Below are 25,724 nucleotides of genomic sequence, written 5' to 3' on the forward strand. Positions count from 1 at the left end.
TAGTAATAATAGTATTAATTTTATTTGCTTTTAAGTAGCCTGTTGTTACTTATTAGAAATACAACAAAACATAAATAAAAAAAAGTATGATAAACCGATTGACGAACTTGCAATGATAATTAGGCCTATTTATATTAAATTTAGCGTTTCGAAACTCCATTGGCGCTCCGTATATTTGTTGAAAACAAACCGCGACCGAAATGAAGCGCGACCGAAACGAAGCGCGACCGAAACGAAGCGCGACCGAAATGATCTGTATTCCACTAGAAGGGCCACGCCCACCTTTGTTGAACTTGAAAATAGGACTGACTCTTAGACCGAAAGTATTGCTGACGTTCAATTTTAAATTAAATTAAAATTATGTCGGTTAATTAGATCAAACAAATTGGCATTTTTTGAGGAAAGGGGAAGGGTGAATACCAGCATGTCAACACCAAACCTCAGCCCCACCATGGCAGTGGGTGAGGCGGGGGAAAAAAATCAGGATGGAGCATCTTCAAATGCCGGAAATAGCTTTCTCAGACTTAAAATATTACAAGGTTGATGGGCTGAGATGAACAAATTCAGTGTGCAGTGGCAAGTTCTATGGTCTGATATAGCACTTTTATAATTAAGTAGCAAAATAATTTCTTTTGCGAAATTGTGAACGAATTAGGGGGGTAGGGAATTATCAGGAGTTCAACACCCACCTCAGCATGCACCAAGGTTGGGAATGAAAGTATAAAATAATAATGTAGCGACTGTAGGTTCCTTGAAATTGCACTCCCAGACGGTTTCAAGCGGTTTCCGAAGGGTCTTACGGTGATAATATTTTAATACACAACAAAATTTTTAAAAATTATTATAATCTCTTTGGTGGGGCTCGATGATCAGTTGAGGGGCGCTAATTCGCAAAATAAGGTGATTAGAGAGTTATAGAGAGCAGTTGACTATGCTGATGCTAATGTCACCGACGAGAACAAAGTGGGCAATATGGCAATTTAGGGGTTTCAAAGGCTTATTTAATTGATTTTAGAGTCTATTAGTATTTAGCATGTAGAAAATACATATTTTTTCCCCCCCCCACTCCCCCCCCCCCCCCCCCCCCCGGTGCGCTGTCGTAACTTGCTTTTCAGTAATCCAGCTGAAACACAAAGAGAACAGTGATGGGAATTGACTTCAAAATCTCTGTGGTCTGTTACACAGTTTGTGAGCTGAACGTTAATTCACTTTAATGGTTCTAATCGTCATTCTATCATCGTAGGTGTATGATAATGTGCGCCCTCAGCAGTATTGAACATGTAGAAAATACATATATTTTTTTCCCTCCCCGACTCGGTAACTGCAGTAAGTTTCGTGACTTTTCCTCAATTGAAGACCACCTCACTTTTTCCATTAGGTCGAGTGCCTCTAACTGAACGTAACTGACATTAGGTTAAACTTAATTTGCTCATGCCTTTGCTTGTACCATATTTATTTTCCAGGGCATGGTTTTTCCGATCAGTTTGTTGTTGACTTATATTATAATGAATAAATACAATTTTTTCCCGAACTAGCGTTTCATCTCATTCTATCTACCTAAAGTTTTTGAATGTTTATTATCATTTTTTATTCATTTTGTCTCCCGTTTTCAGTTCCCACTAACAAGGCTTATTTTCTAAAAGATTATATTTTACAAATCTCACTTCTTTTTTTACCTACCATTTCACCTCACTCTCGTTCACTTTTTGAACGTTTATTTTCATTTTTTTTAACTTTGTCCCCACCAGCAAGGCTTATTTTCTAAAAGATTATGTTTTACAAATCTCACCTTTTTTGACAACTAAGTCCACTTTAAACGGTTTTAATACCGTAGCGACTTGATTTTGTTCGCATAAACTCTCTAAATTTGTATATTTCAGCCCTCTTTCTATTGGACTCCCTAACGTCCTTCCACTGTTAAATGAAGTTTCCTTAAGAATAAATTTCGCTATTAATAGCAGCTCTGTTCACGGCAATTTGTTACGCTCTTCAGCTAAGCTAGGCCTTGAAATTTTACCATTAATATAACATTACACTTAGACTCAGGAGGGGTTATGCATAACCTTGCTATTGCGTATTGGGAGAAAACTCAAGTGCACCCTACACATCTACAGCGCAGTATTGCGTATATAGGCATAATATGAGGTAACAACATTCTATGTTTGATTAAACCTATTAGTTTAATTCACATACTGTATATATATTTCATTTGTTCGTTCCGTTTTAGATACTTCAGTGTCGTGTCTAATCCATTTCTTTTAATCTGCTCGTCTCTAAGGAGCGGAAGATCGTTTCGTTCCTTTTCTTTGTTATTGTCGGTGTTTTTCGTCATCAATTTCCCCTTGCTCTCGCCGTTCGTTAATATATCGTTAGTTTACAAGATAATAAATTATAATAGTATTGATTATGATTTAGTGACTAGTAGCTGTAATTTTCTATCCACGTTTTAGCTGCATGGCTGTCGCACTTTCTTGTTCCAAGTGACGTGATCTAAAATCGACTGTATTGTAGAGTACTATACCGAACTGCACCTGTTACATACTTTGTTTAATGTATTAGTCCAGGGTCTACTAACACCACCCACCCCCATGCACGCCCCTGCTTTATAACTGAAATTATTTTTTTTAGTTACCTATACATATAAGCTTAAAAAAACAACTAGTTACTCAAGCGATTTCTGTTTGCCAGTACATGTAAACCAACATAAAAAATGGGTACCTTTTTTCGTATAAAGCAGGGGGTGCACCTTTTCGGTTCATGGCCCTGGACTATATTTGTTAAGGGAAATAATAGGCTTATTGGTACAGTATAATATTTATTGTATTACTGAACAACTTAGACTGTAACACTGTTTTGTATCAAATGTACAATATAATACTTTCATTCTGCAATGAGTTTTTAAAAATGAAGCTATGACTGAATAAAAGAATGAATGGTTGGACTCGATCAATCAGTCGATACCATACCTGCATAACAGTACACTTTAAAATAAATATAAATAGATTTTTTCTTTTTTTTTGCATCTAAAAGTAACTCGCCAATTACAAGCTTAGGGTGGGGAGTTGTTTTTAGTCGTGAGAATAAAAGTTCAGCAGACAGAGATACTAAACCCAGAACACTGGGATTTGAAGGCAAGTATCTTGACGTATTAATAAATAAATGAATAATTAAATACATATTACTAATGATCTCTGATCAAGAGGTAGTGCTTTTACGATTGACCGTCGGACATAAAGAAAGGAAGATATACATTTTCTACTGGAAGTTTAATTAATCATTGTAGCCTAGCGGTGAGACGTTTGTCATTTAAGCAAAAGGTCCCGAATCGTGTTCCAGTGCAGGTAATTTTCCAGTTTTGGTCATATATTCTCCAATCATTATTTATATATTGATTGTTTTCGGGATGGTTTTTGAAAGATTTTCTACATGCCTAATAGCTATGCATATAGAGTGGAATTGAGATAATTACTAATTACTCCTTTAATTTGTACAATGATTAAAGTTTATGGCTGATATTTAAAAGATGTTCTTCAGCTTTAAGAACTGATTAAAAACAGAAAATTCTAAAGGGCAAATGCAAGGAAAATAATCTAGTATTAACAGAAATAAAACGATTACCGGAATATACGGTATTTTAATCTGGTTGAATACAGAAATCCTATGTTCTTTTCGTCTTTTTCATTATCCTTCTCATTCTTCATTTTTTTCTTTTCATATATATTTCCTTTTCATTTTCTGGGGTGGATGCAAGAAGGGTGCAGACAGAGCCGTCGCAACCCCCACCAAATTGAATAGTTAAACAAAAATGGTTATACTTTATTGTTGCTATATGATTTTTTTTATCAATTTGAACATACAGTATTATTGGTAAGATTTTTAAAGTATGAGAGTTATGAGAGTGCAATTTCCAGGATTCTAGAGGTCCATACTGTATTCTCAAAATTTTAGCCCCAACCATGATGAGTCTGACGTGGAGTCTACTTCCACGCACCCTCTACCGCCAAATCCTGCATTTGCTCCAGATTTTTCTAACATTTTATTTTCTTTTTTTCTTTCGACTTTTTCATTTCACATTCTTCTATCTTACTCCTTTCCTGATTGCTTTTTCTTTTCCTTTCTTCTCTTATAACCAAGGTATATTAACAGGTTCCTTCAGGAACACTAACTTGAACAACAGAATTAAACAATCAAAACAGAACAAACGCTAGTTGTTGTTACATTAAAATTATTTATTCTTCCATTGCTTACAAACCGAATGGCAACAATACACATGTCATCTTAAAGATAATCCGGACATCCCAATCTTATTTTAAATATTCCGTTCAATTATACGGAATTAACAAGTTTTATGTATATCCATTGTCATTATTCGACCTCAAAAATGTTCTACCACAAATACTGTTCTTATGTTTCCAGTCACTTATCAATGTAACATGAAAATAGTTAGTCAGAACAAAATACGTTCCTACATTAATACAAGACGCCCAACACCTTTTTTTTTTTTCAAATATTCTATACAATTATGTACAGCAACAACCCCGGTGTACTGGTCTCAAGTTTACACAAGCCGTAAACCTTGTATTACAAATCAATTCGCCATTAAATTACATAAATATACGGCACGTATCAGCCTAAAATACCAATAAACAATAATTAAATATGGTGCCTTCGCAAGTTCATATGTGTTAAAATACCAAATTTATTATTAAAAGAATACACTACAGTGAATTACTGCTTTCAGTGTATTGGGACATTTTTAAACAAAAAGTGCAACAGAGACTGTATGTAATACACATTCGCTGAAACTAGGTTTATACCCTACTGAACAATACCATAAAAAAAATTAACATAACTCAGGTGTATAGTATACTATATGAACAAGACCAGTACAATTGTAATGGTTTTTCTGCTTATGGCTTTGAACAATAACAGAACAAATTCGAATTCGAATCATTTAAATGTATACCCCATGTCCAATAAAACGACCTTTGACATGAGTCCAAATTGGCAAGTACAATCAAATAGATGACAAATCTTAAATTTGAAAAATGCATGCATGCAGTTTCAATGTGAGGTGTGTACATTGCAAAGACCCACAAACATCATTTAACATGAATCCAATTTTATAACCAAGCTCGGACAAAAATCAAATAAAATGAATGTCTATGAAATACAAAAATGTGTACACGCTAAATGTAATGAATGTTGGAGATCATTCCATCATCTTCTCTGTAAATTCTGGAACGCAATTTGGCCAAATCTACGTACGTATGCAGAAAACGTAGGGTGCCAGGCAGGACGGTCACGCATGAGTGATTCCGTTCTAGCGTCGTGCGTCGTCGCACAAATTGAAAGCTCCCTATTACTTCCACCGGGTGAGTGACCCATAGAGACACAAACGTGCGCACACTATATTTCATCGTGCGTGTCTACTTGGAAAATTTGTACAATGATGATGAATATAAAGTAGATTCACCATACTGTATTACCCTGTACACAACCTCAGCCACTAAATCATGCCAATGAATATATACATATCTGCACAAATTCAAATTAGGCATATACCATCATCATTTTTTCTGTCAAACATGTTTGTTCAGACAAAATATGGGCTGAAGCAAGGATACAAAATCAGACATTAAACATTATACCCAGGTATAGTTTTTAAGAGATATGCTGTATGGATTTACAAAAAAAGGTACTGTATAGTATTATTGTACCAAGTATACAGGTTTGAAATACAGTATTCTCTCGATTAAACTATATGTTGATTCCGACATTTAAGAAACACATGATATGTAATTGAGCTTTAGAACTGTAGTCTTGATATCACCAACTGGTTCCTAGATAATGTCAACATGCCCCAAATAAAAACACTCTCTTAGGCTGTTACATAGTAAGGCCCAATATTATTCATAACATTAATGTCACCATGCCAAAAAGAAAAAACCAAAAAAAAAACCCATTTTCTTATACCTACATAGTAAGGCCCATTATTATTCAGAACATTAATGTCAAAATGCCCGAAACAAAAACATTATCTTAGGATCCTAGGCTGACATAGTAAGGCCCATTATCATTAAGTATAATAATGTCACCATACCCCAAATAAAAAACATTTTCTTAGGCCGACATAAGGCCCATTATCATTAAGAACATTAATGTCACCATGCCCCAAATAAAGACATTATCTTAGGCCGACAAAGTAAGGCTCATTTTCATTAAGAATAAAATAATGTCACCATGCCCCAAATAAAGACTATCTTAGGCTGACATATTAAGGCCCATTTATGAGTAAGAACAATAAATACAAGAGACAAATAACACATTTTACAATAAATGTCAACAAAATACTGTATATAAATAATTAATAAAAATGCATCATTAACATATATTCAAGCCCTCTTGAATCAAGCAAACAAAAACCAGTTATCAAATTTGTAAGCATGATTGTTCAACATTGGTAATAAGATACTTGTGAAGTATCTCCAACAACAAAAAATGTTTAGCTATAGGCCTATATTAAATAGCATTCTTGTGACGTAATACTTGATTTCTAATAGGCTGTTAACAAAACTTTCTAATCCATACGATGGTGAAATTTAAAGAGTGTATCACCTTTTGGAAATATATTGTCTTACAGTTGTTATAGTCACATTTGGAAAGGTTTGTTTATAATTTTGTCTAGGCCCCATTCATGTTTAGGTTTGTTAAAAATGTACACATCCTGATTTATAATCCCATGAATCGAGCCTTTATCTAGCCATTACTGTACATTGTACTTGTACAGGCAAAATGATGCCCAATACAGTACCTGTGGTACCTGTATCTGCCATTTTAAGTTTATATTTCATGCAATAAAGATGTTGTAAATTCATGGTATTCAGATGGATTTTGTCTAATCCGATATTGGCTAATAATTTGAATAGAGTTAATCAAATGCATAACACTGCAACAATTAAATGCACATTAAAAATACAACTCAGGTAACTTTGGTAATACTAGTGAATGCCCTTCAACTAAAATAATTCCTACTGAAAATGTTACATGACACCTAGGCTACTTACTACTAACCTACAAACTAATCCCATGTCTGGGGGTAAATCTAATAATATTGATTGATTGATTGATTTAGTCCAAATATCTGAATCTCACTAAGACGACTAACACTACTACTAATACTGAGTGTAAAAATTACAAGGTTTGAGATGGGTTGCCATGTTCAGGAGGTGGTAAATGAAGGCTTTCACCTAGCATATTAACTCGCTTTAAGTTAATTCACAATAGTGTTGGGAAAGCAAAAAGCATGAATATTCGAGTTTCTAAACACATATATCATAAGTAAATGAACAGGTCTGCAAAACATGTATGCAGTGCAACTATTTTTTTTTCTTGATTTTATACATTTGCGTGTGTTTGAGTTTTAATATCTGTGCAATTGCATTTTGAACATCCATTCAAATAAATATGGCATCAAAGCAAGAAGAGTGCATTGTTAACTTTTGGTTTATCGCCAGCTAAATTTGTGTTGATGTTGATAAAAATGAAATGTTTTTAGCTCTTTATGCCATTTTATAAATGTTGGAAAATCATAAATAAATAAGACTGATGACATGTGTTAAGTATTTGTTATCAATTTAGAATAGGTTACCTGGTAATGAATTAAAACAACAGTTACTAAGGTTGATGTTTATGTTATCACACTAAAGTGAAGGCCTGTATAAAAGATGTGGATGAATCACTTGATTTCACTAAGTAACATATAACCAGGTTTAATTCTTGAAAAAAAATGTAGGGTTACACTGAGTAATAATTAAAAAAAAATCATATCAATGCATAAATACATTGAAGTTGAATCTAACCTAAAAAACATTTAATAATATTTTCTGAAAGAATGAATGTTCTTAACAACCTAAACAATATTCTAATATGTTGGACTTAATTAAAATAATGTATAATATATCTGTAATATTAAAAACAGAAACAAATGATATACAAAAAATATGTTTGTGTTAATATTAAATTTGGCAATAGGTACTTTCTCCTGGTAGTCATATTATGGTGTTCAAAATTGGACTACAATCAATTCTGAAAGTATATAATTTTTAGCCGATAGAAGGGCTATAATTCTATTATACAGTATTTTGTGATGAGTGAGGGCACACTCCAAACCTAACCTTAAGGATAGCTAGTAAAATAAATACTTTCTAAATACTAAATAGGGTGACTGTACTCCATGTGTTTTAGTTTAAACAACTAAATCTCAGATTAAAATCTATCATTGCTAATTCAAACTCAATCAGAATGTTAACTAGTTTATGTAATACCTGGTTTATTAACACAGTTCAATAGCCTCATGATTTGGGTTCAACGAAACGTTGCGATACATTTCCACTGCATTCTGGTTAAAACAAAATCAACTAAAGTAGTTCAAGAAATAACGTGATATTAGCATAGTCTTTTTGAGCGTTAAAATGGCTATATCGCAAATTGACGTCAACATTAATTTTAAGCCTGTTTAATCCATTTTGAGCTGCACCTACATGATTGGCTTTGATGTATAACACAGTCACATAATCTATAAATGATGCTTTACTGACTATTACCTTGCATGTATGCACTATTGAGATGCGAGTGTGGCATTATATCTCTGTTTTTTTAAGTATAAAATTCATCCATAACATAGTACAAAAGATTAAAGTTGTACTTATCACAAAACACCTGTCATAATTCAGCACGTACACTCCTTATAAATCATTATTCAAATTAGTAGGTGGCAATTTACATAATTCAGGTTTTCAAACATTCTGCACACCAAATACTAATAGAAGCCAAAGATTTATTAGATGGCAGTCCTCAAAAAAAGAGATCAGTCACACTTTAGGTACGGTATTACTTTTTACAAATTCCAGGCCTATTACAGTATGTCAAAAATGTTATGTCACACATTACCTAGGTAGTCAAAAGACTGGTATAAACATTTGATTACATTCATCATGGCCTAACATAGTAAAATTACTCTACATTGACAGATAGCAAATATTGTTTTCATTACATCTTTCCAATGACGTTATTAACCCCCAGGTGGAATATCTATGCAAATATTAAGAATTTGGCTGATCAAATTTTAAATTAATTTGTTAAATTCAATTTTGGATAACCACAGTCGAGTCTTAGCTTAATAAGAAATGATAAATGATATACTTAACATAGTATTTAGCTGTAAGCCTTACATAAACCCTGGCACCCACAATTCATGAATTGATACAATTTGTGACTCAATTTTCAGATATTTAAATAATGAAAAATAATTTTAAAAAAATCACCATGTAATAATAAACTTTTCACTTAAAACAAATATTTTTATGTTGACTTTCCAACCAAGAAACTAAATCAGACAGCAATAAAAAAACAACAATTATATACACAGGCAAGCTAAAAGATAATGTAAACTTGACTTCCTTGATTAAGTCAAATTTTAACACTAACATCTACAATCTGGAGATTTCACAAACTTTAGAAGCTGTGGACAACACATATATTTCCAGAAGTCCATTTGGAAACTATTAACAAATTTGATATGATAACTATACATCATGTGGTACTGTTATCCTCCGCAGGTAAACTATTTCCCTCTATACAATACACTGATAAGTTCATAGCAAATTAATAAGTTAAAAGGTACAAAATTTTAAAACTGTGTCTTATTTCACAGCACCAATATTGGCCCACAATAATAAAAAATGGAAAAAAAACCACTTGTTTCTCAGGAAGCAACTGAATCATACTAAACTGATATGCTTTCATCATCTGAGGAAACTAACAAGAGATAAGGTAAAATAAGAAAGACTACAAGAGAATATAAATGATTAGCAAAGATTAAAAACCCTGTTTAAATCCAAGAAAGAAGCCTCAAAATGTTAAGTACCTTGGCAAGTTTAAAATTTGGCAATAATTTGCATACTCGCTTAGAGAACACAATAGATGTTTGGCCTATAAGATTATATTAGTTGTAAAAGTTTATCTTGAAATGAGTAATACAATGATAATTAATTCATAACAATATATTAATTCATAGTTCATTTGATTGTATTACCAGGGATCATTCCTGACATGAAATTTATTGAAATGTTTACAATCAGATTAAAAAAGTCTATACATTTGTGTTCAGGAACACAATCGATTAAAGTTCCAAAAACAGAATAAATCCAAAAAAATTAAGGTCCAAAACGAAAACCCATGATATGCATAAAAGTCCCAGAGAAAAGACACTTATTCAACAAATTCATCCCAAATAGTTGATATACACACTACAGTTAAAACAATTATATAACCACCAGCTAACCAATCATTTGAAAGGGTCAAGTTGCTATGCAACGCTTTGACCAATCAATGTTTATGAGTGAATTGCTGTAGCCAGTTCCACAGGTGTTGTACGCGTACCAGAGATACTCATAGGAGGCTGGAATAGTCCTCCCGTTTTTATGATTTTCGTTAATGGCAGTTGCTCGCTTATGTCGTGAGGTCGTTTCTGCAACCTGCTTCGTCTTTAAAGACAAAAATAAAAAGTAGTTAAGTATTACAAGGTGTAATTAGACCTGCAATGATTGAATTAGTAGTGGAAAAAATAATCATCGTAATTATTCACACAACATCTTTTACTCAGTATATATTAGTGTAGTTACAATTGCCATTATTATCTGTTTTTATGCTGGGTTTATATTATAGTTAAGAATGTCAAAATGAATATTTAATTCAGCCGCCCAACGGCAAAATTTTCTAGGAATTGCACCTCCTTGTTCAGAAAATTCAACCTGTAGAGTGCTCAATCCACTATCTCCAAGATGTATAGCCAGAGGTCAATTTCACTGGGGGCCGAAATCCCCAAAACTACAACTAATAATCATGGAAATTATAACTATATTTTAACTCAGAAAGAGGGAGTATAAAAGAGGAAGATGATCATTTTATTTTATTTAGTGTTCTAATACTAAATAAAATATTAATAAAATAAAATCAAAATCTTCCTGTTTGTCCGGCCATGGTGAGTTGGGTCTTCTTGATATCGCCCTTCATCTTATGCAACCTACTATAAAGTCCACCCCTCTTCCATCTTTCTTAATGTAGTCCATCTATCTTTCTCATTTTCCGTTGAGTTTTTATCAATGCTTCTTTTCTTTCTGCATAAGGAATTGAAAAAAAACAAAACCGAATTATACTCACATTGCATTACCATTAGTTTGTAGGTTTATGTTGAGCGGTAACTCTTCTTGTGTTACATCGTTCAGCTCGGCTAACAGGGATGGAATCTCGACCTGCGGACTGGCAAGACGGAAACATATCATCTTCTCCGTCTGCAATGCCGATATAGATCTTAGAGTGGTCATCTTCATGAGTAATCGTGGAAATGTGTGATGAGTTTTCATCTCGCGTCTCGTAACCTCACGTCGTAGACATTCTATAAACTTTTCCTGTTGGATTTCAATTTGTCTTGCATCTTTCAGGCCAGCACGATCTGGGATAGAAAACAATTTATATGCTTATATAAATTTTGTATAAATAATTAATCTTGTATAATTAATAATGGTGTAGTGTCTATGGGCTGTAAACTTTGCGGAGGCCTTCATATTTTCTTTGCCATGCGTACATCCATGTTAAGGTAAGACTTTTTATACCTTTTTTTTAGCGAACATATTCAAAGAATCGTCAAAGAAGGTCGGAAAAAAAAACCAATTTTGTTTTCTTATTTAGCAAAATGGATTTGCCAAAAGCATCTAGGCGAAGGAGAAAATAAAATAAAAATTTTATTGATGAATACAAATATTGCCGAGTGTACGAGGTTAAAAAAAGTAATAGGTGTTCTGCTTCCACTACAGATCATATTGAATATGATGGAAACAGAGTAACGTTACTGATAAATGCTTTAAATTTATATCATTAAGAAAGAAATTCTTATTTTGGGGGATTTCATAGCAGTGATGGCGTAAAAAAAAAAAAGTTTTCTCTCCTTTAAATTTCAATTCTTTGTGGCGGGAGGTATGGCCCAAAATTAAATGTTATTTTTATTTAAAATAACTGGCCAACGGGTTCGCTTTATAAGTTAGAAAAAATTCCTGTCTAATGAATGCTAAAGATGATTGACCTAGGAGAGCAATTGGACTGGCCTGGCTGAAAATATAAATTCTGTTGACGAACACGTCTAAGGAAGGTTAGAGAACAGAAAAATACTTCATTGTATAAGCAAAACAGGCATTTTATTGGCATTGCAAGCAAAAAAACACCCTAAACATAACAGAACAGCAGTTAACATTGTACTAATATTATCAAGGCCTTTATCAACATATTATTGAATTAACAATGATTGAATTTGCTGGTGTGAAGGTGAAGGAGGATATGTTGAGAAGTGTGTGTATGAAGGGCCTCTCTAACATTTTGTGTCAGAATTGACATTCACTCTTCCAAATCGATTATGTCTCATGTTTAGTTGAGTGTCACTGTTTGCTATTTATGCTGTTTGTTATTACTTGATGTAATAACGCTCGCTCCTTTCATCATTCAATTTGAAATTGGCGCCTTATAAATATTTGGGTATTATTATTATTATTATTGATGTGTTTTTTACCACTTGTTTGCTTGTTTAATGACTGCCAGTTTTGTTTCCTTACTTTTGATGTAATTTTTGATATTTTTTAGTTTGAATACCATGAAATTTTTTTTTGTTTTTGTTTTTTATGAGTCTCTTTTTCGTGTGCATAGTACGAATATTAGCTTGTCTTTATTTTAATTTGTGAAATGTCATATAATTTCACCTCTTGGCTGCGATTTTTTAAAAAATAAACTGAAGTTGGTATTAGTGCAAATACGATCATAAAACTTACTATAAAAGAAATAGTAATTTAATGCATTATCATTATGTTATTAGTATTATTTTATCATAAAAACTAAATTATTTAAAATATTTCATAGTTAAAGGTTTCACAATGTTGAACTTACAGTATATAACTATATTTACTAATATTTATTTTCTACAACTGAACAGCTGCAGGTCCAACCAAAAGAAACTTTCAATTTCAGAACATCTAGCAGGTCATTCAACCTTGAGAAAGCGTGCTGATAGCGCTTGAAACTTGGGTAAGTTTTCCCAATGATATTGCTTATCAACCAGAGCCTTGACAGGCTTCAAAGTTCCTATGCAGATATATACAATTTTCCTTAAATTATCAATATATGAACAACCCCACTTCAATCATGTGTGGTTAGCCCATTATCTTTGGCAACACATCGCATCATCGTGTGATGATCCATGCTGGCGGCGCTCGATAACGCAGCAAGCCCGCAGGCTTCGGGGTTAAAATTTTCACTTGACAGGGGCTAAGTTTTTTTTTCTGTTTTACTTCTTCACGAAGTCGAATTATAAAGATATTGGTATCAAAATAATCCGTATATATTTATGAATCACACAACTTGCCAATATGTGAAATCTTGATAAAAATACAACAATGAAAAATCCGAACCTCGTAATCTCGAACTACACACAAAAAACGACACTTTAAACGTTTTTGCGAGCCAAAAAATAAAATACGGAACAGCCCAACCTGATCACCATGCGATCACTTTGGGTTTTTATGCGAACCGAAAAAGTAAAATACGGGATTAACAAAGGTCCAACCTGATCACTTTTATAAAGTTTAAGTAAACTTTTTCCACAAAACAAATTTTCAGAAAATTCTATAAATACTTGGATGTCTACACACACAGAAAAGTGATTACATACTGCATTAAATGCAAGGAACTAATAAGTTACAATCAAATCATTTTTGGAAGCTGATTTACTCAATGTTTCAATTTAAGATTTAAAACACAGAACACTTTAACAGCGGAAGGGTGCTTAAAACCTGAATAATATAAATTTTGTCTTATAAGTTTATGTTGAATGACAATACTGTATTTTCATAATCAATGTTTGTTCTTAAATGTAATGATTTAGTCTGATTTAGTCTGCAACATTGATTTATCATGTATGAAAAAAATGAAATTTGTAAAGATGATAGTGTCCATTTTGTATTTCCTGCTTCCCCCCTTGTCATATGTCCTAAAAAATCATCATCATCATCATTTTAATAAAAAGTATTTTATGGCAGAACCCAGAAGGAAGTGCATGACATGTTCAACCTCCAGCATCATTCCTAATCTTAATTTTTTTTGAAAATATAAATTTAATTCGTGCCTGTACCAGGGTTTATCTGTCAGTAAGACAACTGTGGGATCATATGTAATGTTTGGTGATAGAAACCACATTGATATCTATGTGTTGCACACATGTTCATGTCGATCACTGCATTTAGATTCAATTTCTGCCTAATTCCCTTCAGTTTTATCCCATGATATCCATTCCTTGTGTTCAATCTATGTTCAATTATATCTTGTAATAATACTAGCAGTTGGCAGTCGATTCTCATGCCTAGGATCCGTCCATTTCCTCCGTGTGATTGCAATGTACTCTGGCATATTGCAATCCCCATTGGACAGCAATGTGTCATAGTACATAGCATTTCAGCAGGGAGAATTTTCTTTACCCCCGTTTATTTACATGAATCAGTTTCTTCAGTGGTAAAATTATCTCAATAACCACTTAGGTAAAACAAACGCATATTAACATCACCAAGCAACACATAAAAGTTTCCTGTAGCTGAGTTTTTATAATTCTTTTTCAAAATCAAAATGTTATGAATTTGGTTTCCTCTGAATTTCAATAGCTTGATATTCATAATTCATAATTTTATTTCACTCAAGACTTGAATGAAAAGGGTCCGGTAAGCAAGAAGGGTACATGTACCTATCTATAAAAACAAGTACAACCGGTCTCTTAAAGTTATCCAACCAAACTGAAGAATTTCAAGATAGTTTTAATTACAAACTTTATTTTTAAAAAATATTCAAAATAGTATTGTTTATAGTATTGCTTATCCACAGTTAATTTTTTGTCTTTATAGGAATTCATGTAAGTTGAGAATTTTATTTATATTTGTGTTGAGGTGTGGGAGGAGGGAAATATAATTGTTTCGTAATTTGCTGATGTTTTAAAATTTATTTTTTAAAAATATTCAAAATAGTATTGTTTATAGTATTGCTTATCCACAGTTAATTTTTTGTCTTTATAGGAATTCATGTAAGTTGAAAATTTTATTTATATTTGTGTTGAGGTGTGGGAGGAGGGAAATATAATTGTTTCGTAATTTGCTGATGTTTTAAATTTTTGACATATTCATTTTAGTTGTGATGAAGCATAGTTACATTTAATGTGTGTAATCACCAACTCCATTATGGATATAAATAGTTGCAATCAAGAATTACACCACTGTTTTCAAGAACAACTAGTTTCAATAAGTCATTCCTGCGAAACTCAGTAGCCATTTTGTTTATTACATTGTAAGAGAGATTGATGCAAAGGACGTTGTGATTTATGATGATGAGACAGTCAGTAACTCAGTGTCTAGCATCTTTTTTATGGTACTAAGTATATGTTCTCAAAAGAATAAAGTAATTATTTATAGCACAGCTAGCTATATGTACGCTCATAGCTTTTTATTAAACATGTTTATTTTTATCAATTTCTATTTTTAATATTCTCTACAAATTCTGTGAACATTTTAAATGGATATTGTTTGCACTTTATGAAATAAAGTTATTATATACATATATACAATAAATAAAATTTATAAAAATAATACATATTAGGCAGAGTTGATCATTAACTTGTGATATGTATAAAATCTGAGTGTAATTTGATGTATCTCACTTCATAAAAAAGCTGGACCATATAAGAACTTGAGACAAAAATACATACCGCCACTCATTATAACAACAGCGGAGAACAACGCTATTTCCATGTCGCTTAAATTAAGCAATTTGAAAGTAGTACTGAACTCAAACACCCGCCGCCAAAGATCCGCCATTCCCATCTTATTCAGCTGCTCATGCGTGAAAACCACGTCTTCTCGGATACCGATGGTGTCGTCTGAATCACTGATCATCCGTGATATGTAAATGAGCCAGACTTCAAAGAAGCTTTGCTTTAATAGTGTCATTTGGTCATCCTGTGAAGAACAAAATAAAATAATTAGTATATACTCAAATCACCATTATTGTCATTGTCATCATCGTCACTGTCATGATAGTTATCATCATCATCATCATCATTATGCGGATATCATTAAGTTCAATTTAATTTACTGAAGATCCAAAAGGCCATAATCGCTTCATTAAGTTCAATTCAATTCACTGAAGATCCAAAACGCCATAATCGCCAACATAAATGTACATTTGCAATACATCAAACGGATACTCTTACTCATTTATCTCCACCTAAAAATTGTATGTTCTGTTTGTTAAACTCCATAATATAAAATTCAATAATATTTTTTTGTTACAACTTAAAATTCATATCACACAACTGCTATTAGTATTTGATACTTGAGCCATGCAAGGTTGTAGCCTTAAAAAATATGTGTAGGTGGAACAATTTAAAAGATGGGTGGAAATATTTTTAAACATAATGAAACAGTATAAAATGCATCAGCAACAATGTCAACCCACTGTACCAAACACACTTGCTTTTCTTTATTTCAAATTCGACCATCATTTTTTTCAAATTATTTATGAAACATTCTCAATTTGACATGATAAGCTCATGTTGTCAACCTCGAAATAATATAACACATGTAAGATGTTTTTTCCCCCATTCCTGCTGCTGTTTAACGGCATAAAAAATGATTACTATTTTGAATTTATTTTGCTGTACGGTATCTTTTTGTGATGTGTCAATTTGGAGAGATTGATATTCTTATCGAGAATTTGTTGCAAACGAAATATTATATGTATTTAACATGATTGTCTCAAGATGCTACAATTCATATCCTAGCTACAAAAACATAAATGTTCATTGCATATTACGAAAATTGCTTGACCACTGCGTACAGAATATATCAATAAGGGATTTATCATATATTAGTGGCACGATGTTCGATTTACATCTACATAGTGAGTGATAATCACCAGCGCCATTTGTATTAGCATCTTAAATGTTGGTAATAATGACAATGAGACATCAATACTTGTCACTGTGGATAACATCATGTTGAAGGAATGCAAAAACAATTGTTTATTATGATGTATATTTATTTTATTCATTTATTTTAGCAACCAAAGGAAGAAAATGAATACTAGTAAATTAGTATTTTTTTTTTTTTTGCTAATTTTTTTTTCTGTTTATAGGCCTATTAATTTTCTTAATTATTTAATGTGAACAATATCATTTCTTGACTTCAGCTGGAAATGGTTTGGTTTCCCAACCTCGAGGTCAGGGTTTCAATCCCTTGCTGTGCATTTCGCTTGTGTTCTTGAGCCAGGCACTTTTATCTATGTTGCTCCCCACCGCCCAGGAGTGTAAATGGGTAGCTGAGGAGGACTGAGTGCGAAATGTGCTGACATATTTCATGCGGCAAACTATTAAATATCCCCAGACATTGTTCCAATGACTGGGTAATAATGTGGAAAAGCGCTCTGTGTAGAACGCTATATAATAATGTACATATTAATAATATAATTATTTCTTACACTGAACAAATAAGGTTTATCATGTACTTTGTATAATTCTTTAGGAATCAAATTTTATCGAAATTTTGTTAAGTTTACTAGAATTTATCATTACTGTACTTGTCTTTTTGTAATTTCTGTAATTTTTATCTTCGTAAGCAATTTTTATATTTAGTACTTTTGCATGTATATATTGTTGAGCTTTGTTTTGTGAATGTTGTTGTTTGATTCTGCTTATCTCAATACTGCAATGTTGAATGTTATTGATTTATCAAACCAGAATGAATGAATGAAATATTATTTATTATTATAATTCATCATTTCAAATAGAAAATTAATTTAAAACCTTAAACATAAATTTAATATTGCAAAACTATTCAAAATTTCCAAATGTCTTTAAATGAAAATATTTTATAAATTTCAGATTTATAATATATTTACATAGGTATTGGTCAAGCTCACAAAGATCAATGTGTTGTAATGAAAAGGAAGTTAATGTATCACCATAAACAAGATATATTTACATGGAATATGAATAACGTATGCAGAGACGATAACAGGGATTCCTTGAGGAGGGGTCAAAAGTCTTTACAGGTAGGGGGGTCAGTGTTTCCAACAAGTGGTCTAAGGATAAAAAAGGGGTCCACGTGCACATTAGCTACACTACTGTTGGAGCAAATTTTAATAGGCACATCTGGATGACCGGAAAACCAGTTTTCCTCGAAGAAATGATTGACTTCTTTCTTGACATGGTCCTAAGCCTCTTGGACTCCACTGGACATTGGCAAAGACAGTCACAAAAAATTAAGAAAATGGAGAATTTTGAAAGATTAATCTCAATTGGGTCCTAATAAAAATATAGTAACTTTACAAAACTGCAAGACATAACACAACCTAAATTAAAAGAGAATTGAAAGTGAAAAAAAAAAAACAAAACAAATATACAAAGTCACTTGAGCCTCACATGTTTACATAAGCGAATTAATAAAATCGACCGCAGAGAGAATCACTACATAGATATTATAAACATGCTATAAAAGTGAATGACTAAAATTCCCATACATTGTTTGATAGCAAGTTTATTCTTTTAATACAGGATTTATAAATCTCCAGGAGAAAAAAAAAGGATAAACTAATGGTAATTGATGCTCAAAATGCATAAAAAAAAAATTAAATGTATATGCAAAGCAGTACACAATCCTAAGTTAATTTGTTCAAAAGAATGATGTGTATACTTCTACAGATCCAGATATAATACAAAGCCATAGCAAAATACAAAGCGTTGATATTGTGAACTAGTCTGAAGAAATTATACCAAACAATTCATGATATAAAAAGGTGTACAATATATAACACCAACATAGTGCGCAGAGCTATAATCCTTCCCTAGGTCCATTTGCATATTAATAGACTAGGCTGAGTATCACGGATTCTGAGGATTTATGAGTCAAATATGCTCTTTCGACCTTGAATTGTATAAAATATGCTGAAACTTCAAAATGAAAATAAACATTATGTAAACCTGGATCACAATGCTACGAAACAGTGGCAGTGTAAGCAGAAGCAAGGGGATTAAGCCCCTGTAGGGCAGGCCAAGCCCCCCCCCCATCAGCAATGATTTGTCAAACCCAGAAGAGTGAAAAATTATGCTAGAAAAAAAATATATGTATTACTAGTTATTTAAATAATTAAAAAAAATAATTGGGGAAAAAACAAAAGGATAGTACATGTGTATTGATGGTTTAACTTAACCACAACTCTAGCTTGGTTTGCTTGGTTTGCAAGGTGAGGGGGAGTGTACTCTCCACATACCCCATCCCCCCACAGTGGCAAACTAGTTCCACTAAGTGTTTGTAAATAAAGTATTCACTGAAACAGTGATTTAGTTTCACATTCTCAATGTTCACACTCCTTTTCCAAGGTCAAAACCAACCTACGTCAGTGAAACGGTGTTGATTCCCTACTGATTTTATGTTGTGTATCAGTATGACTGTTCTACCACATTTTGAATTGAATTCTAAAGATGTAAATAAAAAAAAAATGTGTTGATAATATTAGCAAACCTGTAGTAAAGTCTGGAACCCGGGTAAACATTTGGCAAATTCTATAATTCTTTGAACACATGGTGTAATTGCTTCACAAAACATTCTCCAAATTGTTTTCTTCTCCGACGACTTCTCCTCTGTTGATAAGACACAACCTTCAATATGTGGTAAACCCATCTTCGACTTGTCAGGAAATTTATTCTTTGAATGGGAAAAAAGGAAAACAATATTTCAGTTACTCATAAACAATGATTAAAGTTGTACTAAAACAAATGTCATTGTGTCACGTGTTTGATCGATAACAATAAAGTATACTTGATTATTGATGAACTATACAATTATTTTGACTCAATTTTTTAGTTTTTCCTGATTTTTTTCTGGCAGGCACTATTTCGTAAATGGCAGACACTAAGGAAAGGCTCATAGGAGATTTGTATTCAGAATATATTTATTTGTCATTTTTAAGAACGTTTTACATAGAAATAAGAGTGCAAGGTCCGCACATAAATAAATTATAGAAATATATAATAACAGGTAAAAATGTAACAACTTCCAATAATAGCCACAGCCCTTTGGGTTTTGTCAACCTACACATGACCACACCTGATTTTCCACATAATCACAGTTTTTCTGCTTTAATGAGTAAAACTCTTTTGCCTTGTAAGAACATCTCTTAGGTCTTATCAACACATCCATTTTACCACTCGCTCACTTTTTTGCTTCAGGAATACCATTTTCACCTCATGATCACATCCCTTTTGCCTCATGTGCTCACTCCTTTCGTATCATGAGCACATCTCTTTCGCCTCCTGAACACATCCCATTCACTTCATGAGCTCACTCTTTTCACCTCACGAGCACATCCGTTTCGCCTCATGAGCAAATAATTTTTGCCTCTTGAGCACACACCTTTCGCATTATGAGCACACCTCTTTTGCCTCATGAGCACATCCCTTTTGCCTCATGTACTCTCTCTTTTTGTATCATGAGCACATCTTTTTCACCCCTTTCGCATCATCAGCACATGCCATTCATCTCAAGGGCACATTCCCTTCACCTCCTGAGCACAACTCTTTCAACTCATGAGCACATCATTATTTGTTAAAATTAAATCAATAAATCTCACACAAAGTGTGACTGAACTACAGATCATTGTCCTTTCATATTTCGTAAGATAAACAAAACTGAAATTGAAAACAGACCTTGGTTATTTCCACTTTTATTTAACCTTTGTTCATCAAATTGGTATATGTAAATGTTTTTAAAGTTAATTATGAGTAGGCAAATATCAATAATGAATGTGGTAGGAAATTAATGACGATATGGTAATAGGTACTAAGGATATATAGTATTGAAAATAGGTAATAAGTAGAGAGATAATAAAAATAAGTACAGTAGGTAATAAGTATGCATTCATTATAGATATGCAAAACATAGCACATAATTTATATAAGTAATAAGTATTAAAATAACCAGAATAGGTAATAAGTACACAGATAAGGAAGATACTGTAAGTATGATGAGAGGTCATATATAAGAAGATAATAAAGATAGTTATAACAATGGCAGATAATAATTATAACAGTAATTAAGTTGGAAAATTTAAGAAATACGTACACAGATATTAGTGAATATAAGTATTAAGTAGGCAGATAATGAAAATAAAAAATAAATATAGGTAATAAGTAGGAAGATAATGAGCATAAGTAATATGTAGGCAGATAATGATTATAGGTAATAAGTAAGCAGATAATAAATATATATAATACGTAGTCAGATAATAAAGATAGGGAATAAGTATTAAGATAGGAATACGAAGTATTAAGGAAGTAAATGGATATAGGTAATAAGTAGGGAGATTAAAATAAGATAGGTAATAATTAGAAAGATAAAAAAACAGTTAATAAGTAGAAAGAAAATAAAGAAAGGTAATAAAGTAAGCAGATATTAAGTAGTAACATAATTGATATTGATAAGCAGGTAGATAATGAAGATAACTGGGCAGACAATAATCAATATTGTTGCTAATGTTTTGGCAGATGAAGACAATGATGAATGACCATGTGTTAATGGGTGACTATATGCTAATTAGGTACATGTGACAATCAAAGTGCATGCTAATTTACATACTACAGCCATGTATACTATATCCCATTGGGAATAAAGATTATTGAGATTACAAGTATGATTGCAGCGTGTATCAAATGACAATGTACTGCAATAATCTAGAAAATATCATATACATGATTATCACGGTTAGCAAAAAACTTTCAATCCCAAATGTCATGCGAGTCGAGTGGCTGAGCAGTAAGGCAGGGGCACGGATAACTACCGCCTTTAACATCAGCACTGGTTTGAGTCGCTCTCCGCACAGGGTTGGGTTGGCAGAATCTTCTCGGATAAGAATAGGGAGTTACATTCAGTAACATAACATTACTCTCGCCCCCCCCCCAGTTTCCTCCCCCTACAAAAATCACGGTCATTGTCAAGTAGTGAAAAACCACCTAAAATCACCTTATTTTGCGAATTAGCGCCCCTCAACTGATCACCGAGCTCCCCCTCCTACTTCACCTTCGTGCCTCCCCCCACCCCAAATCTGGTTACATTAATCCGATGCTATGGTTAATTTCAGCCCTCGTTGTGGAATGATGTAAACATGAAGCTATTATAAGCGCCTCTTACGGTGGCTGTAGTCACAGACCACAGCAATGTAATTCAGCACAATGATGCTGCGAGTTATGGGTTATTCTCCTACCTTTAACCTTTATTACTTATTCGATGCATTGGTATCATGATCGCATTGTTATAATCAATAATAAACAGCAGAATAACAATATCAAATCTACTGAGGATCCTGATATAAATCGTTGCAATACCAAAGCTCCTTAAATGTTGTCTTTATAACAAGAATATCAATGTCTGAATGCTATTGTGCGCGGTTACAAAGACATGGAGAGTGGTAATGAATAGTCATTGTAAACGAAACCACTCATCACAACTCCAACAAGGATGTTTGTCTAGTAGTATAAAGTGTAATTTGCCTAGAGTATCCATTTGCATGGACATGTGACTGTCCACATAGATCTCATCCCTGCTTAATCATCTCCAGCTATAAGATGAAAAAGCTATATAATGATTTGATTGCGTTGTACTTTAATATTGACCTGTCGTTGTGTGATGAATGATATCATGCAAGTTTTAAGTTTACAAAAAATCGATAAAGTTGAACTTTGACATACCGGAATCGAATTAAAGAGAAAAACTTTTAACGACAACACTAAACAAAGAAGATTAATACAAGATGCATTATTGATTGTGATGTGCCCAACAGCAGGGATCACCATTTCCATCAAAACTTACAAGATACTCCTGTTTTGCTTGTAGTAATCTATCCGTGTTCTTTTGCGTGTAAAGGCATGTTAATTCATAAGCCTGCAAGACCTTCTGACTGAGCGTGAATAGTTCAATTTCTCGCTGCTCACGGGCCTCTTTCTCCTCCTGAGTTTCGGGTCGAGATCGTAAACGTGTGATCTCATCTTTGTGGTGCTGTTTGATTTGTTTTGAGTAACGCCCGATTCGTACAGCTATAAAAAAAAACAAAAAAAACAAAGCAAATGCTAAATTGTTAAAATTTTATTACAATGAACTTTTTCAGTGTCCATCAATCTTAACTACTCACCAATCAGAAAAGATGTCCCACAAAACACACGTTAATGAAATGTATGCTGTCATTTTTGTAAGATATTAGTAACAATAGCCAAGGGGCGAAGCTAAGCTACAATTAGATTCATTCTAGTCCACATGTTAGTCTACAAACAGCCCCCCCCCCCCCCCCCCCCCCACACGTCACCCGAACAGTCCCTCAAAAACCATAACAACAGCTCTCTATATAACCGAACAACAGCCACCTGTCACCCAGAACTTCACTATGCAAAACCCTGCAAGTCACCCACAAATCCCCACTGTCACTCAATAGCCCTCCGGGTAAGATTTCTTGTCGGGAAATTTGTTCTCTTTTCAATTACCAAATCACAATTCAATACCAACTTGATTCCATGAAACACACTGAAGTAATTTCATGTAAAAGACAACAACCGAAATGCCAAATAAAACACGTCTCATTGATTCACTTTAACTTAAGTTCACATGTGATCTAACTTAAAAAAAAACCTCAAACATAAGCCACTCAAATCAAAACACCATATCAACTAGATTTTCTAATCTATTTATTTTTTTTTTCCAAATTAGGCAGGAAAGTTTTCCCCTCGGCATCAAATTTGCGTTGATGATATCACCTTTTGCGTAAAAGAATAGGCGTGTTCTATCGTTGTGTTTGCACCAGTAATTTGTCTTATCAGAATTTATTATACAAATGAAAATATAATGAGTTAATGAGAATGGAAATTGGTGGCTTAGACAAGAAGAAACCAGCCTGCAGGAGTGAAAGCACAAATTAAATTAAATAGGTCTATGTTAAAGTAAGTGTCTAGTCCCAATCACACTGATTTTCGTAGAGCATTTTCAACATACAGATGCTATACAACTTGCTTCATAGCCAATCACTTTGAAGGACAGTTAAGAATGTTTACATTTTAAGGGGATTTACGTTATTAATAATGGCTCATATTAAAACGTGTTAATGTACAGGATTTTTTTTTCTATAATAAAGAAATTGAAACTATTAAATTAAATTATTCTTAATTTGATTTTAATACAAAATCACAATATATAATAAAAATCACAACAATAAACATATGAAAATTAACATTTATATTTAAAAAATATATTTTCACTAAGGAAATTATTATTATTATTAATTCATATAGTCAGGTCATGTTAAGAAATTACTTTAAATGAGGACTAATAACGTGTTGTTGCCGAAAACACCTGTGTTTATGTATTTTGTAATGTATTGCTATCAAATTAACAAATGTAACAGCAAAACAGATTAACTATACATTTCATTATACAAATGTGCAGTGTAAACATTAGTATCTACTTCTAGAATACCAATCCATGTTAATGCAGATAGAATGACTCCAGCATCATTGAACTAGTTTAAGTATAATAGTAATCAAGTCGCTCGACCTATTTTTGACGCAAGTGCACTTCGTTGGTAGTCATTGTCGGGTTTTACTGAATTGTATTTAATTTGGTAATCTGTAATATGATTACGTCTGGCCAGAAACATTCTCACCTTGCAAGTACCGCCGGATCCAGACAGCATTAATAACCACGATTTCTGTCCATTGTCATCTAAACTGCCTAATTTTATTGTAAGCAAAGTGTGAAGGCAGAATAATTTAAGACCATGGAGTAATTAGTGAGTCACATATACCTCCAGGTTAAGGCTATTTCTTTTTTTTTTTTTTTTTTTTTTTTATAAGAGCTGTTGCCAATATAGAAAGCTTTGTCAGATACAGTTGAGAAAATAGTCAATCTTTGAATGTTTAAAACTTTTAAGAGCATGTGAGCTAAAAAACACACACCTAATTTTGTTTAGACAAGTGATTATTTGGGGGAGGGTGACATTTACGATTTTGTGGAATAGTTAGTATAGGCCTAAACATAATTACTACTGCAGTAATCAGAGTTCAAAGCAACACAAAATACATCCTAGCAGAAAGCATTGCCAAAGTATTTAGAGTGTTTACTGGATTTAAGGCGAATGATTTTCACACACCTGAAGAGGTGTTTAGGTGTGTACAATCGCTTGGCCCTTAAATCACAAGCCCTGGAAGTGGACTAAAAAAATCTACCTTAAATCAAAGCCAAATGCACAATGATAAATGTGACTGGCTCTGGCAAAAACTCTGTTTGTCGCATTTTCTATTTCTCACAAGTACCCAAAATACAAGAATCAGAATTTTGAACATTTTCATGTTTCTGCATTTCATAAAAGAAGATATATTGAAGAACATTTCTGTAAAATATCAACCACTAAATCTAAATGAAAAGTATATTAAAATTATCTTTAAAATACAAATCTTAATAATAAACTATTGATTTTGGAATCTGTTTGCTCAAAACCTACATGGCTGATATACAATAAAATAAATATTAATAACTTTGCTAATATTCATA

The 25,724-nt window shown here is 32.8% G+C and overlaps 1 protein-coding gene across 3 annotated transcripts in view; it reads right to left on the reverse strand.

Moving 5' to 3' along the window:
• Positions 1-9,511: 9,511 nt before the first annotated feature.
• The window catches only part of LOC117100517 (nuclear receptor subfamily 1 group D member 1-like), a 71,711-nt gene continuing 55,498 nt past the window's right edge, over positions 9,512-25,724 (reverse strand). For all 3 annotated transcript variants that reach the window (XM_033240256.1, XM_033240258.1, XM_033240257.1), the window contains exons 4-8: positions 23,001-23,224; positions 19,659-19,841; positions 15,848-16,097; positions 11,224-11,515; positions 9,512-10,547 (exon numbers count right to left, since the gene is read on the reverse strand). In XM_033240256.1, the coding sequence (XP_033096147.1) occupies positions 10,397-10,547; positions 11,224-11,515; positions 15,848-16,097; positions 19,659-19,841; positions 23,001-23,224 (1,100 nt within the window). In that variant the 3' untranslated portion in view covers positions 9,512-10,396. The remainder of the gene's footprint in view (positions 10,548-11,223; positions 11,516-15,847; positions 16,098-19,658; positions 19,842-23,000; positions 23,225-25,724) is intronic.

The sequence above is a fragment of the Anneissia japonica genome, unplaced genomic scaffold (genome assembly GCF_011630105.1).
Source record: "Anneissia japonica isolate Jap-2015-1 unplaced genomic scaffold, ASM1163010v1 scaffold685_len2926416_cov193, whole genome shotgun sequence".
Classification (NCBI taxonomy): domain Eukaryota; kingdom Metazoa; phylum Echinodermata; class Crinoidea; order Comatulida; family Comatulidae; genus Anneissia; species Anneissia japonica.